The 13120-nt window shown below is 46.0% G+C and overlaps 1 protein-coding gene across 3 annotated transcripts in view; it reads left to right on the top strand.

Annotated features, from left to right (window-relative positions):
* Nucleotides 1–13120, top strand: part of LOC149347528 (uncharacterized) — a 55399-nt gene that overhangs the window by 13694 nt on the left and 28585 nt on the right. For all 3 annotated transcript variants that reach the window (XM_089587177.1, XM_089587176.1, XM_089587178.1), the window contains exons 6-7: nt 4887–5138; nt 12981–13065. In XM_089587177.1, coding sequence (XP_089443303.1) covers nt 4887–5138; nt 12981–13065 — 337 coding nt within the window. The remainder of the gene's footprint in view (nt 1–4886; nt 5139–12980; nt 13066–13120) is intronic.

The raw sequence follows: 13120 nt of genomic DNA, 5'->3' as shown, positions 1-13120 counted from the left end.
TGCTGTTCATGCTGCTGCTGAGCGACCTGGAAGGTGAACTGGAGCGGTGTGGTGCAGGTTTCGACCTAACCTACATGAACGATGGGCGGGTGGTGCGACAGGTCCTCCCAGGCCTGTTGTACGCTGACGACATCGTGCTGGTGGCGGGCTCGGAACCAGGCCTCCAGAAGCTGCTGGATATCTGCACCGCACATGCAGGGCAGCTGGGTCTCCAATTCAGTGCACGGAAGAGCGCAGTGCTGTGCTGGTCCCGTGCCCCGACGGGCGTGGAGCCGAAGCTGTTGCTACAGGGACGTGAGCTACCGTGGGCGCATTCCTACAGATACCTTGGAATAGAGCTCACGACACAGCGGGCATACCTGGAGCTGTATGAGAGTGGCCTCCGCGCGAAGGCGCTTCGGAACCAATGTGTCCTGAGAGCCAAGGCGCTATGGTCATTCAACAGACTGGAAATACTGCGCACCATTTGGAAGGCGGTGATGGTGCCGGGACTGACTTATGCGAACGCGGTGCTATGCGTCTCATCGGGGACCCGTGAATTTCTGGAGCGACGACAGAGAGAGGTGGGACGGCGGGCTCTGGGTGCCTACCGTACGTCCCCAAACGAGGCCGTGCAGGGAGACGTGGGGTGGTCCACCTTCGAGGCACGGGAGACGACGGCGAAGCTCAATTTCGAGATGCGCTCGTGGACGCTTGGGGAAGAACGCTGGGCCCATAAAGTACAGCGGTGTCTGCTGTACTCTGGTATGTGCACGCGCTGGAAGAGGAGGGTACGAGCGTTCGGGAGCAAATACGGTGTGCCACTACCTACGATCACCGACACCGAGGGCACCTGCTGGAGAAAAGGGAAGGTGCGGCAGCGTGTAGTGGCGACGGAGACAGCGCTGTGGAAGACCAACGCAGAAGCCAAGCCAGCTCTCGGATTGTATTCTGCGCACAAACGAGAGATTGCGCAGGAGCGCTTCTAAGACAACTCCCTTGGCAGTGCCCTACTCTTCGAGGCTCGGGCGGGAGTGCTGCGCACAAAGAAGTGGCAAGCCCGGATTGCCGGCCAGGACAATGCGGTCTTATTGTGCACGATGTGTGGACAGGAAGAGGAGACGATCGAGCATGTGGTGTTGTCATGTCGATCGCTCCGCCCCTGCCAACCGAGTGGATGTACCCTTCCGCAGGCGCTAGGTTTTGACACAGGGCAACCGGCAGAGGGCGGTGCGGGCGACAGTGAAATGAACAACCAGGAAGCCATTACCAAGGCCAGGGCGGTCGAAACAACAAAGCGCCGCCTTGAAAATTGGAGTGGACTGAAACGTTAGGTGGTGGTGACGACACGGCGGGACAGACTTCGCCGTAGCGTCACAAAGTTGGCTAGGACGTTCGTGTAATGTCCGCCCGTTACAAAGGGATCAGCCCCAAGTCCAATCCAATCCAATCCAAAGGTGAACAAAGGGACCACTGTCAGCGCACTGCCTGTGTGGATGGACACTTCATGTCTTCGATGTCTTTGTCAAAGCTGAAAGGTAACAAAACTTATGACTAACTTATATCCGGCAGAAAATCCAGCTGCCATTCCTATGACACAAGGATTAATCAGAGCGATGAAAGGATCGCGGAAGCGTCAGCTGCAACGGTTGGAGGCGGATGCAGCAGAAGTGACCCGTGCAAAGCAAGCGAAGCAAGACTGATGTACAGGACAAAGACACCCAGAAAAGAGGTCAGAATGAAGAGAAGGTACAAGAAGAGATCATACTGGCCAGGAATATGATCACCAATGCTGAGCTGCTTTTCACAAAAGGTGTCAAGTCTAAAAATTTTGCAGACGTTGAGAGTGGACAAGCCCTTCTGAAGAATGGACAGGAAAAGCTCGCAGCGGCACTGTCTAAGCTGGGGTCATCAAGAAAAGAGAAGAAATAGTACCTCAAAGTTTGTTTTAAGCACGGTATTTTTTATAGTTGTGTTGAGCATCTCGTTATGTCGCTCTTCTGAATAATAACTGCTGTGTTTTTAGAACCTCCTGTTTTGCTTATTTTCGGCTCTTTTTAAGGAAGCAATCACTTTAAACTGCATTTGGGATTGAAGCTTGCTCTTGCATGGCTGTGGTTGCTAAAAACATCTGAGCAAATGCCTGTTTCAGAAATACAACAAAGCTTCTTTATTTTTTGGCATGAAATTTTGGTACGAAGCTTTTTTTTGTGCTAGAAAAGCTCGAATTCTGCTACAAAATGCCATTTTTCCTGCTACAAAACTAAAAATTGCTGCTACAAACTGCGATTTCTTCTGCTACAAAAGCTGCTACAAGAAGCCAGTTGCCAGTTCCACCACTGGAAGTGACATCATGGTCATCTTTACAGTCGAACCTCAATATATTGAACATGGGTATTAATTATTGGCTATATTGAACTCTTCGTAAATGTTTTTAATGAACACTTAGAATTTTTACTTTATATATCAAACGTCATTGACTATAAAGCGGACATATCGAACTCCTCAGCGCTAAGCGGTGCCCGCTCGAAAGGCAGGTTTCATCGCACTACACAAATGATATGTGGTGGTGCGGCAGACATGTACGTCATGTTGCGAGCCTTTATCTCACGCTTGCCAACAGCACCACATAAGATACAACTAGGGGTTGGACTTTTTGGTTTTGATTTCTAAAAAAATGTAGCAGACTTTTTCCGGTGTTTAATTTTGAAAACGGTTTTCTTATTTTTTTCTTTCGGTGGGTATTATTTTTTTGGATGAATGACCTTTTTTTTTTTTCCATTGATATAACAGGGTGTTTCTGTGTGGTCGAAAGTCATTTATAGCATATTTTGGCCATTTTGTCAGCGCGAGCAATCAATTTGCTACTGAGCCGTAGTACCTGGGTTCAAACCCGACTGCGGCGGCCACGTTTTGATGGAGGAGAAACGCAAAAAGGCGCCCGTGTGCTGTGCAATGTCAGTGCATGTTGAAGATCCCCAGGTGGTCGAAATTACTCCGGAGCCCTTTACTACTTTCTTATTTCACTCCCACCTTGGACCCTTTCCTCATGGGGAAGCGAGACAGTTACTGCACCACTTCCTTTCCTCAAAAACCACTAATAAGTCGATTTGCTAGTAATTACGGCACACATGGTCATATGCATACAGCTATGCTTATGGGAGAAAATTGTATCACCGTTTAAAAAACAGTGAAAGGTAAATGATGGAACTGTCAAGCAAAAACACAAATTAAAGTTTCTGTTTAAAAATTGGGCTGTCACATTATTGCTGGGTTGTTTGAGAGGGCAGTGCAAATTGTGATCTGCATGCTGACTGCAGCAATGAAACTGCTGCTAAACCATTGCGGTAGACAGAACACAACATTTATTTGTGGTGCCTATGGATGATGTGTATATATGCAGTGGAGCAGCATTCTAAACCAAATTGCTTCCCTAAAGGGGTGCTGACTGTGAACAGCACCATACTAGCAGACAGCGTTCGGCGAGGAGTGGAGCCTTGCGTCTGTAGGCGCGCGTAAGGTGACGACGCAGTGCCTGAAAATGTACAGTCGTGATATTGAGTCTGAAGGTAACACCCTCTCATTATGCCCATCACTTCCACACCTTGTTATTTTCTCCTCCCACTAGACAGCAAGCTGTGGTGCTCATGTTCTGGATACAAGCATTTTTCAGTTAAAACCTAACTTCAGAAAGGCAATGCAGCAGACTTTGATTTGTATTTGTTTATTTGTTGTTAATTTTTTTCACTCTAAGCTGAAAGATCTAATCCCTATATACATAACAGCTTGAAGTATAAACAGCCATGTGGCCAGGATGCGTTTGTGCCCTTTGCACCTGTTGACAGCGCCACAGAAGCAGTGGCATGGACGGTTTCAGTAAGCAGCCCATGATGCTGCTGTCCAACTCGCATCAGCCGTCATGGAGGTGGTGAAAATGACAATAGCTTTCACTATGGCACACTGCTTTCCACGCACCACTGCTGCAATGTGGGGAAGCTACCCGATCTGGCATTTGGCCTGCTGGTGCTGCTTGTGGTGCTATGCATGGAAAGCCAGCCTGGCTGCTGTTTGGTTCTTAGTTTCTCGCGGCCTCCGAAATCACTGCCAGTGCCCTTGTAGTGGCTCTAAAACTTGGCAGAAAGGCCTCTCTTTCCTTTTGTGATGGTCATCTGAGTTGCTGATTCTATCACCGACTAAATTGCGCTGCTCAAAATGAGCGCCTCTTTCCATCCCCTTGTCTGCTGATTAGTTTATCGAAGGCCTCGAGTTTTACAGTCTTGATGCCATGCATAGCATAAGAGGAGGGTTCTCGCACAGCTTCCACCCGCACCGTTTGACCGCGTCCTACGTGGCACTCGCAGTAATACAGGACGTACTACGTCCTCCGCTGTATTTAGATGAGGAAGGTGCTACTGAACACTCTCAAGGTTCAGTTACACTACACATACATACCCCTGAAAGCAGAAGATTGGACAGCCATCACTTTAGCTCTATTGGTAGAGCACCGGACGCGAAATTCGAAGGTCGTGGGTTCGGATCCCACCGTCGGCATGGGGTAGTTTTTTATTCTGCTTTTATTAATCTGCTTAGATGAAAATAAAAAAAAACGCATCTCCTATGCTTCTTGGCTTTGGTGACTGTTGGCTTCTGTCATAGCTGCTCTTCTGAGCGTTTTGACGACATTTTGTATTGCGAATTTCAGCTGTATTGAACTGTTCCACAACATTTTACCTACTGGCTACAAAGAGATTCGACTTGTGTATGACGTGGCATTGCGTGGCTTGTTGTCAGCTGCGGATTGTGCCCAAGAGCGGAAATGGTTTACGCACATGAATCTCGAACAGCGCATAGCTGAATTTTATAATTTGCACAACAAGCAATGTTTGATTTTTCTCCTTTTCTGACAGGAGGCTATCAAAGATACCCGATGTGCTGCGTGCAATGCTGCCAAATTGCAAGACTGCCGAGAATGTGGAAGATTTGTGCAATATTGACATCATACCTGCCCAGGAGCGCGACCGCAACGACCATCTCAAGTTCACCCTGCCATCGTTTGGCACGTGGTGCGAAGTTGTCCTGCGAAGGAAAGCTCCAATAACTTCAAGAATAAGGAGGCACATCATCAACACCCTCTTCGAGGCCTGCTTCAAGATTACACTGTAAGCGATGCTTGTGTGCTTCGAGGTTACACTATAACAAGCAAAGTTTACTTTTACCTTCGCTGCTTGAGCTATTGTTAAAGTGTTGCTGAGGGCATATCGAAGTTGGCCTATACCGATCGACTACTCATCGATCATTGTACATAGGTGGGCATCTGGCGTGACAGACTCAGCGAGAAAAGACGTCACGAGTGTAGTCATTCTGTTTGGACATGTCAGTGATTGTCGTTCTGGCTAATTAATGTGACGATATCTTTCCATTCTGATGACCCACTGAGACGGCTTAAAGGGACACTGAGGAGAGCACTATTAATATATTTTTTACAGCAAAATCCGATAGTTCGGCATGTCATGGCTTTGTTGCCACTTGGCCGGCAGCGAAAAATGCATTTATTTCTAAGAAATTTGGATTCGAAGTTGAAAAGGTTTTTCCCGCCGCTGTGATTCAAACTTGGGATTCGGCTATGACGACAGAGGACTAAGTGACGTGAAACATGACGTGACATGACGTAACGCAGACTCCGTGATTTCTGCCGGCCAGCAGTGCGGCCCAGCAGCAGCCGAAAAGAAAGCTACCGCCGGCGGCCGCACGTTGAAGGCATCTATCGGCTATTGCGGCCGTCGCTACAGTCGCTTCGCTTACATTTGCACCGGCGTTTTGCGAGCGTTACGATGGATCTCGTTCTCGAAGTCGTCAACGAAGTTCTCGCAAATAGACACCTTTAGCATACCGTGTACCTTGATACCGCTAGCGGAATACCGGGAGCCCGCCTAACGCCGGCGAGCAGGCGCTGATTGGTCCCGATGCTTCAGGCGAGCGCGTAGCTGCCCGGCACGTGGCGCCATCTGGCGACGTCAAGGAGATTTGCGCATGCATTGGCTGCGCCTCAGTGATTTGTGCTTCTCGTGTCCTAGCGTTGCTAGAACCATTGGTTCTAGCAACACTGTTTTGTTATATGACGTCATGACGCTTGTACTTGCGAGTTTGGCCTGTGGCGGCGATACCTGTATTTTGGTTCTTGCTCTTTTCTACGTTACAAGAGCTTGGTTGTCAGTATGAGTGGCGTTTTTGTAATCAGGAGCTGGTATTCTGTCGATACAAGCCAACTTCAATTTCTCCTCAGTGTCCCTTTAATGGCCATGGGGTTCAACTGCTGATCCCAAGGTTGCAGTATTGAATCCCGGCCGCATTTCAGTGAAGGCGAAATGCAACAATGCTGCGTAATGGCCTTCCAAACAACGTTGCCATCATCACTTGCCTTAGTCTTTTCACTGATAATGTAGAAACTTTCCTGTTATTGTGAATTTGTGCTTTTAATTCTTGCCACCTCTTATGTAACACACCTTTTAAGGGGCCTTTTTAGGTAATGAAATGAAATGAGGTCAGTGCAGGTTAAAGAACTTCTGGCAGTGTAAATACAATAAAAGCCTGCATATAACAAGAGGTTTTTCTTTTCCGAATTTTAGTATGTCAAATTTCCTCCTCCTAATGTATGCGGATCCAACCAATTTTCACCCTAAAGTTGCAGGTTTGGTGTCATTATTCAGCGCTATCACCATCAGGCTTGCAGCAAAAAAGGAGGTGCTAACTAACACTGGCATCGGTTGACAGCTGACACTGCAATGCTCATGTTATCGGAAGCAGGACGATTGCGCTCCGCACGATGTTGGGACCGCAAAAGCAGTGTTCAGCTGCTTTTAAATTAAAGTGGTCGTAGCTGCCGAAAGCATGGGCACTATGTCAAGCACTGCTAGGTGGACTGGATGAGATAAGGAGAGCCTGCAGTTACTCCTGCTGGACAGCTCGAGGAGCTCGTTGGTCGCGCTTTCAAGAAATGCGGGGTATTGAACAAGCGTGGTACGAGACACAAGCAGCCACAAGTGCGGCACCCAAATCTGTACATGCAAGGCATTGGCGTCCGCGCTGTCATCCCGAGCACGGTTCACAACATTCGGAGGACCGCGTGGCACCCGTGAGTGCCGAGGCGAGTGTGAGCTGCTGATTTGTTCGCAGCGTGAAATTCTCTGATAAAGCTCGTCAGTGCAAGACGGGGAAAGCAAGCCAGCACTAGGCACAGGGAGATGCGTGCCCCTTTTTGACACCTGGTGTAGGATGATGCTTTACACGCAAGCATGCGGCGCGTTCGTCGTGTGTGAGTGTCTGTCAAGTCAAACGTGAAATGCAGTGCAGGTAAATGTGTTTGGTGAGCTTTCCTCACTCTCAGTATACATGGATCAAAGCATTTTTCTCCATTTTTGATATCCCCAAATTACATCTCTTATGTGTCAGTATTGTGCGTGGGTTTTTACGGTTCCAGTCGTGTAAGTGGCCATGATTTGATTTGGATGCCGCACTGTGCATGAACTGAACGCTAGACAATTTGTTCGAGGTCATCTTCGTTTGAGATCCTGACAGCAGTTGCACCAGGGCATTTGCGCACGAAGACTCGCCCTTCTGAAATCCAAACGTACTGATACCCATTTTCTTTCGCTTTATGTTTGGCGAGCCAGCGCAGACGCTTGTTGGTTGCCGTCAGGTTGTCAAAGAATATGACTCCAGGTTTCTTAGTCTGCAACTGCTTCCTTCTTTCAAACCATTTTGATCTGAGAGCTCGCGACACAAATCTGACAATTACTACATCTGGCCTGCCGGGTTTAGAGGGCAGTCTGTGCAATCCTTCAATGTCATCTTTAGACAGTTCTGCGATCTCAAGGTGCTGAGCTATTTTATTTACTTCTTCCAAGAGGTCCTCATCTTCTTGTGGCTTAAGACCGTGGATTTCGATGTTTTGCCTTCGACTGTATTGCTCTAGATCGTTTCTTTGTTGTTTTAGTCCGCGCACAGTTTCCAGTTCTGGGGAACTTTCCATAGCCTCTACCCGTCGACGCAGGTCGCTAATTTCCTGGTCGTGCCTGTTTTGTGTGGTTCTTATGTCGTCATAAGTATCCGACAAATGCTGGACGGATTTCTCGATACTTGCAACAGTTTCCTGCAAGTTCATCAGTTTATCCAATTTAGCTTCGAGTGCCGGAATTAGGGACAGCTTTCTGTTGATTTCTGCCAGCTCTGCCTGTATATTTTCAGACGGATTTTGTGTTTCATGTTCGCTTCCAGAAGGCTTGCAAGATGAGCATTTTTGTTTTTTTCTAGTTGATTCTTTCATTTGTCGAAAGGACCGTTCTGATATGCCACTGCACTTTCCAAGATGGAACTGCAAGTCACATTCAGAACATATCATTATCAAGTCGTCTTTATCAAAGACTTCATGGCAGGACGAGCACTTATCAGGCATAACGCACTTTTAGGAAGTGACGGCCCAAAAACCGAACAAGAAAAGACGCCAAGGGCAGCAGCAGCAGCAGTAGCTTATTTGGACTAATAGCAAATGAAATGAGGCGAAGTTTTTCACAAACCTGCAATGAATTGCGGGATGCGTTTAGGCACAGGAACGTTGGACCATGCTTCCGCTACCGCTGCTGCCCAAGAAGTGAAGACATCGGGATCCGGGTCGTTGCTTTTGTAGACGGGACTGGATGACGATTTGTTCATGTGGTCCTCGATGTAGCGGTGGCAACAGCGGTGATCACGTTGGACAACATTGTTCGTCCGGAATACTTGCACGGCGGCGCTATCTGCAATGAATTGCGGGATGCGTTTAGGCACAGGAACGTTGGACCATGCTTCCGCTACCGCTGCTGCCCAAGAAGTGAAGACATCGGGATCCGGGTCGTTGCTTTTGTAGACGGGACTGGATGACGATTTGTTCACGTGGTCCTCGATGTAGCGGTGGCAACAGCGGTGATCACGTTGGACAACATTGTTCGTCCGGAATACTTGCACGGCGGCGCTATCTGCAATGAATTGCGGGATGCGTTTAGGCACAGGAACGTTGGACCATGCTTCCGCTACCGCTGCTGCCCAAGAAGTGAAGACATCGGGATCCGGGTCGTTGCTTTTGTAGACGGGACTGGATGACGATTTGTTCACGTGGTCCTCGATGTAGCGGTGGCAACAGCGGTGATCACGTTGGACAACGTTGTTCGTCCGGAATACTTGCACGGCGGCGCTATCTGCAATGAATTGCGGGATGCGTTTAGGCACAGGAACGTTGGACCATGCTTCCGCTACCGCTGCTGCCCAAGAATCCTTTAACAGACTGTATAACAGTGAAAACTGGTTGCGTAGGAAGTACGTTGCTGTCTTTCATATGAACGCGAGAAGCCTCCGGAACAAACATGTGGAAATCGAAACATATCTTTCTCTTATTGCATGTGCTTTTGACTTCTTGGTTTTTACAGAAACTTGGTATTCTGATAGCTCAGAGGTACTCAGTTTTTGTGATTATAGACACGTTTCTGTTTATCGCTTGGAAAGACGCGGTGTGGGCGTTTCCATTTATGTTCGGCAGCATCATCTGTTTGAATGTTTGCAAGATTTCACATGCGTGAACAATGATTTTGAAACAGTCGCAATTGTGTCCCGTAATGTACTCGTTCTTGCAGTTTACCGCCCTCCCCATGGCATCCTTGATAAATTTCTTAGTTTTGTGGAAACACTGCTGGTTCTTGCAAATGCCAAAAAATGGCATGTAGTTGTTGTCGGCGATTTCAATGTTGACCTGTTTTCAGCTGAACAACCGAAATGTCAACTTCTCGAAGTTATGCTTGGAAATAATTGTGAAAGCCTAATTACCGAGGCCACTAGAGTAACTGCACACTCAAACACGTTGATTGACCTGTGTTTTACAAACATTCCAAAGGATATAACTTTGTCCGGTGTCCTTTGTTCTGATATTAGCGACCATCTATCTATATTTTCAGCCCTTCCAATAGATGAAAATTTTCAAAGTATAAAATACACTAGAAGACATATTAATCACCAGAGTGTCAGTTTTTTCACGTCTTTAGTTGCTAGCTCACAATGGGTAAATGTGTACTCTGAAAGTGATCCCTCTCAGTCATACGATGCATTCATTTCCACACTACAACACTGCTATAATGCTGCCTTCCCTTTATCAACTGTGCTTCAGTACAAAAAAGCCCAGAAACCATGGATAACTAGGGATCTTTATAAGCGCATCAAGCAGAAGGAAAAGATGTTTAGTCTGTTTCTAAAAACACGTGACGTTGAAACACTGCATGAATTTAAACGCTTCAGGAACAGGTTAAATTCAGATTTAAAAAAAGCCAAATTCGCGTTTTTTCAACATAAACTTGAGAACTTAGCGCGAAATAGCAGCAGAGCGTGGAAAGTTTTTCGCGAGTTGACCAATGCTCCTACAGCAGACTTACCATCTGAATTACAAATAAATGGAAAAATATATTCTCGCGGATCGTTAGCCGGTCTGTTTAATGATTATTTCATAAATGTCGGAGCTCCAATGACCATTCCCGATAACCAACCAGAGTGCAGCCCTTTATATTATATTAACGATGTCATAAATGACAGTGTATTTCTTGCTCCTACTTCTGAAGATGAAGTTATTTCTCTGTTAAGTTCCCTTGACAACAAATCCGCAGCTGGCGAAGATGATATTAAAGCCCTACCGATTAAAGCAGTTGCTAGTGTTATCGCAAAGCCCCTAACCCATATTTACAATCAAATGTTATCCCTTGGTGTTTTTCCACAAAGATTAAAAATTGCTCGTGTTACTTTAATACACAAAGGTGGTAAATACAATGAGTTAAACAATTACAGACCAATCTCAGTCTTATCACTGTTCTCCAAAGTTGCAGAGCGTATCCTATATAAACGATTTAGTACCTTTTTATTGTCAAAGAAAGTTGTTGTCGAACAGCAGTATGGATTTCAAAAAGGAAAATCAACAGAAACTGCGCTGCTGCGCATTAAGGACAAAATCATTCGGAATATTGAAGCTAAGTTATTTACAGTTGGAATTTACTTAGATTTTCGGAAGGCATTCGATTCTATACAGCACCATATCTTGTTCAGCAAGCTTGAAGCATATGGCTTTAGAGGCATCACACAAAGTCTTATACGCAGTTATCTGCATGAGAGGTCCCAGTTCACATCCATACACGGCATTGCATCGGGGAAAGGTAACATTAAATACGGCGTTCCTCAGGGCTCTATACTCGGGCCGCTGTTATTCGTTCTGTACATCAATGACATCGTTAACATTTCGTCAGCGGGAGAAGTGTTGCTGTATGCTGACGACACAAGTTTATTTTTTTCCGGAGAGAGCCTTGAGGAACTTGAGGCGACGTCAAACGCATGGCTGCATGAGCTTAGTTTATGGGTATTAACAAACAAGCTTCAAATAAATACAAAGAAAACAAAATATATGATATTTTCTTCAAAAAATAAACCCAATGTCTTCAACCTAAACCTGAACTTTAATGATGCATTGCTTGAGCGCGTAGATTGTCATTCCTTTCTAGGTGTTACTTTTCAGTCGAACTTGTCATGGTCCTATCATGTAGAAAATATAAGAATGAAAGTAGCCAGATCTATTGGAATGTTATGCCGCCTTCGAAATCTCGTCCCTGCCAGGCTCAAAAAACAGCTTTATTTTTCACTTGTACACTCACACTTTAATTACTGTGCTTTAATATGGGGAACTGGAATTAAGACCGATAATGATAGATTATCTGCACTGCAGCGAAGGGCGATTAGAACATTATATAAAGAAAATGTACACCCTGTAACCTTAATGAGAACACAAAATATCCGACCTTTTCACGAAATATACACACAGAAATTATCTGCCTACATATTCTCTGAAGTATCAAGCAATTACAGTAGATTTGTTAGTCATTATCTAAATAGAGATACTGGCCACAATTTGCGTAGGACTTTCATTGTCATAGAAAAACCAAGGACAAATTATGCTAAACAGACAATTGATCATCAAATTATGAAACTATGTAATAATTACCCAGACATTCTCGAGATCGCAAAATCATGTAGAAGTCTGAGAACTTTCAAGTGCAGAATACAACTTCTTTTCACTCCAAACAGCTTGCCAAACATGTACGAATAATGATTTCTAATTGCAAACTTATTGTGTTCTCGTTTCTATATTTGTGTACAAAGTGTTAACAATATGTGTTTTTCTTTTTGAACTTGCTCCATGTGCATTTTTGTACGGTGATGACTGCTGTATCCAATTGTATGTGTACTGTCTCCATGTATTTTGTAACCGGAATTGTATTTTGTAACCGCTGCTGTTGTGCCCAGTGGGGCCAGGGCCTCGTCAGGAGACAATTAACTCCTTTTGTCCTTTTGTCGTCTCTTCGGCCGTAGTCGTTCCTTCGCTCGGCGCGGCGGCTACCACGTGACGGCCTCCTCGGCTCGCCGTGTGTTACTGTGTTACGCATAGCCTGTGTTACTTCAGGACCTCAAACCCCACATGCAGTTTGATTCCGCCCGATCAGCATCACACGTTGTCACGATGTTGTGTAACAGCGCCAGTGGCAGCGGTGCCACGTAAATAGGAAACGTGGCCTTAATAGCTGTCGCCGTAAAATTGGGGGTTGTCATTAGTGTCTAAAAAATTAAAGCTCAAGTGGGATATTTTCACACCTTTTTGCATGACATCGTTTAGAAGAAACAGAAGCTCTTTTGTACAAGAGTGATGAGCACAAAAAGAAAGCCTGCTTTCTTTTTGCATCAAATGGCCTTTTGTGCCCGGCAAATAAATAGCTTTGAAAATGCCTGTTCTTGCTAGTCGCTGTTTCCGTACACACCGAAGGTGTTCAAGGTTTGCTTCAGAGTTATTTGACGCGAAACAGTATCTTCCCCAAGTTTCACTTTGATCTGAGAAGTTGTAATTCGTGTGAGCCTTGTTATTTTGACTGCGTAGTGCATTTTCTGTGCAGGTACCCAACCAGGCGACTGTACAGCAAAGCGATTGACATGCTGGTTGTGAAGTACCCGCACTTGATCGTCGGGCCGCATGACTGGGTGAGGTGCTGCTCGTGCTTCGCGTTGCCAGCTTTCACTGGATGCAGGGGGGCTG

This window comes from Amblyomma mixtum, chromosome 4, assembly GCF_055824585.1.
Source record: "Amblyomma mixtum isolate Tamu chromosome 4, ASM5582458v1, whole genome shotgun sequence".
Taxonomy (NCBI): domain Eukaryota; kingdom Metazoa; phylum Arthropoda; class Arachnida; order Ixodida; family Ixodidae; genus Amblyomma; species Amblyomma mixtum.
The sequence above is the reverse complement of the archived record's forward strand: the minus strand, read 5'-3'. Positions and strand labels throughout refer to the sequence as shown.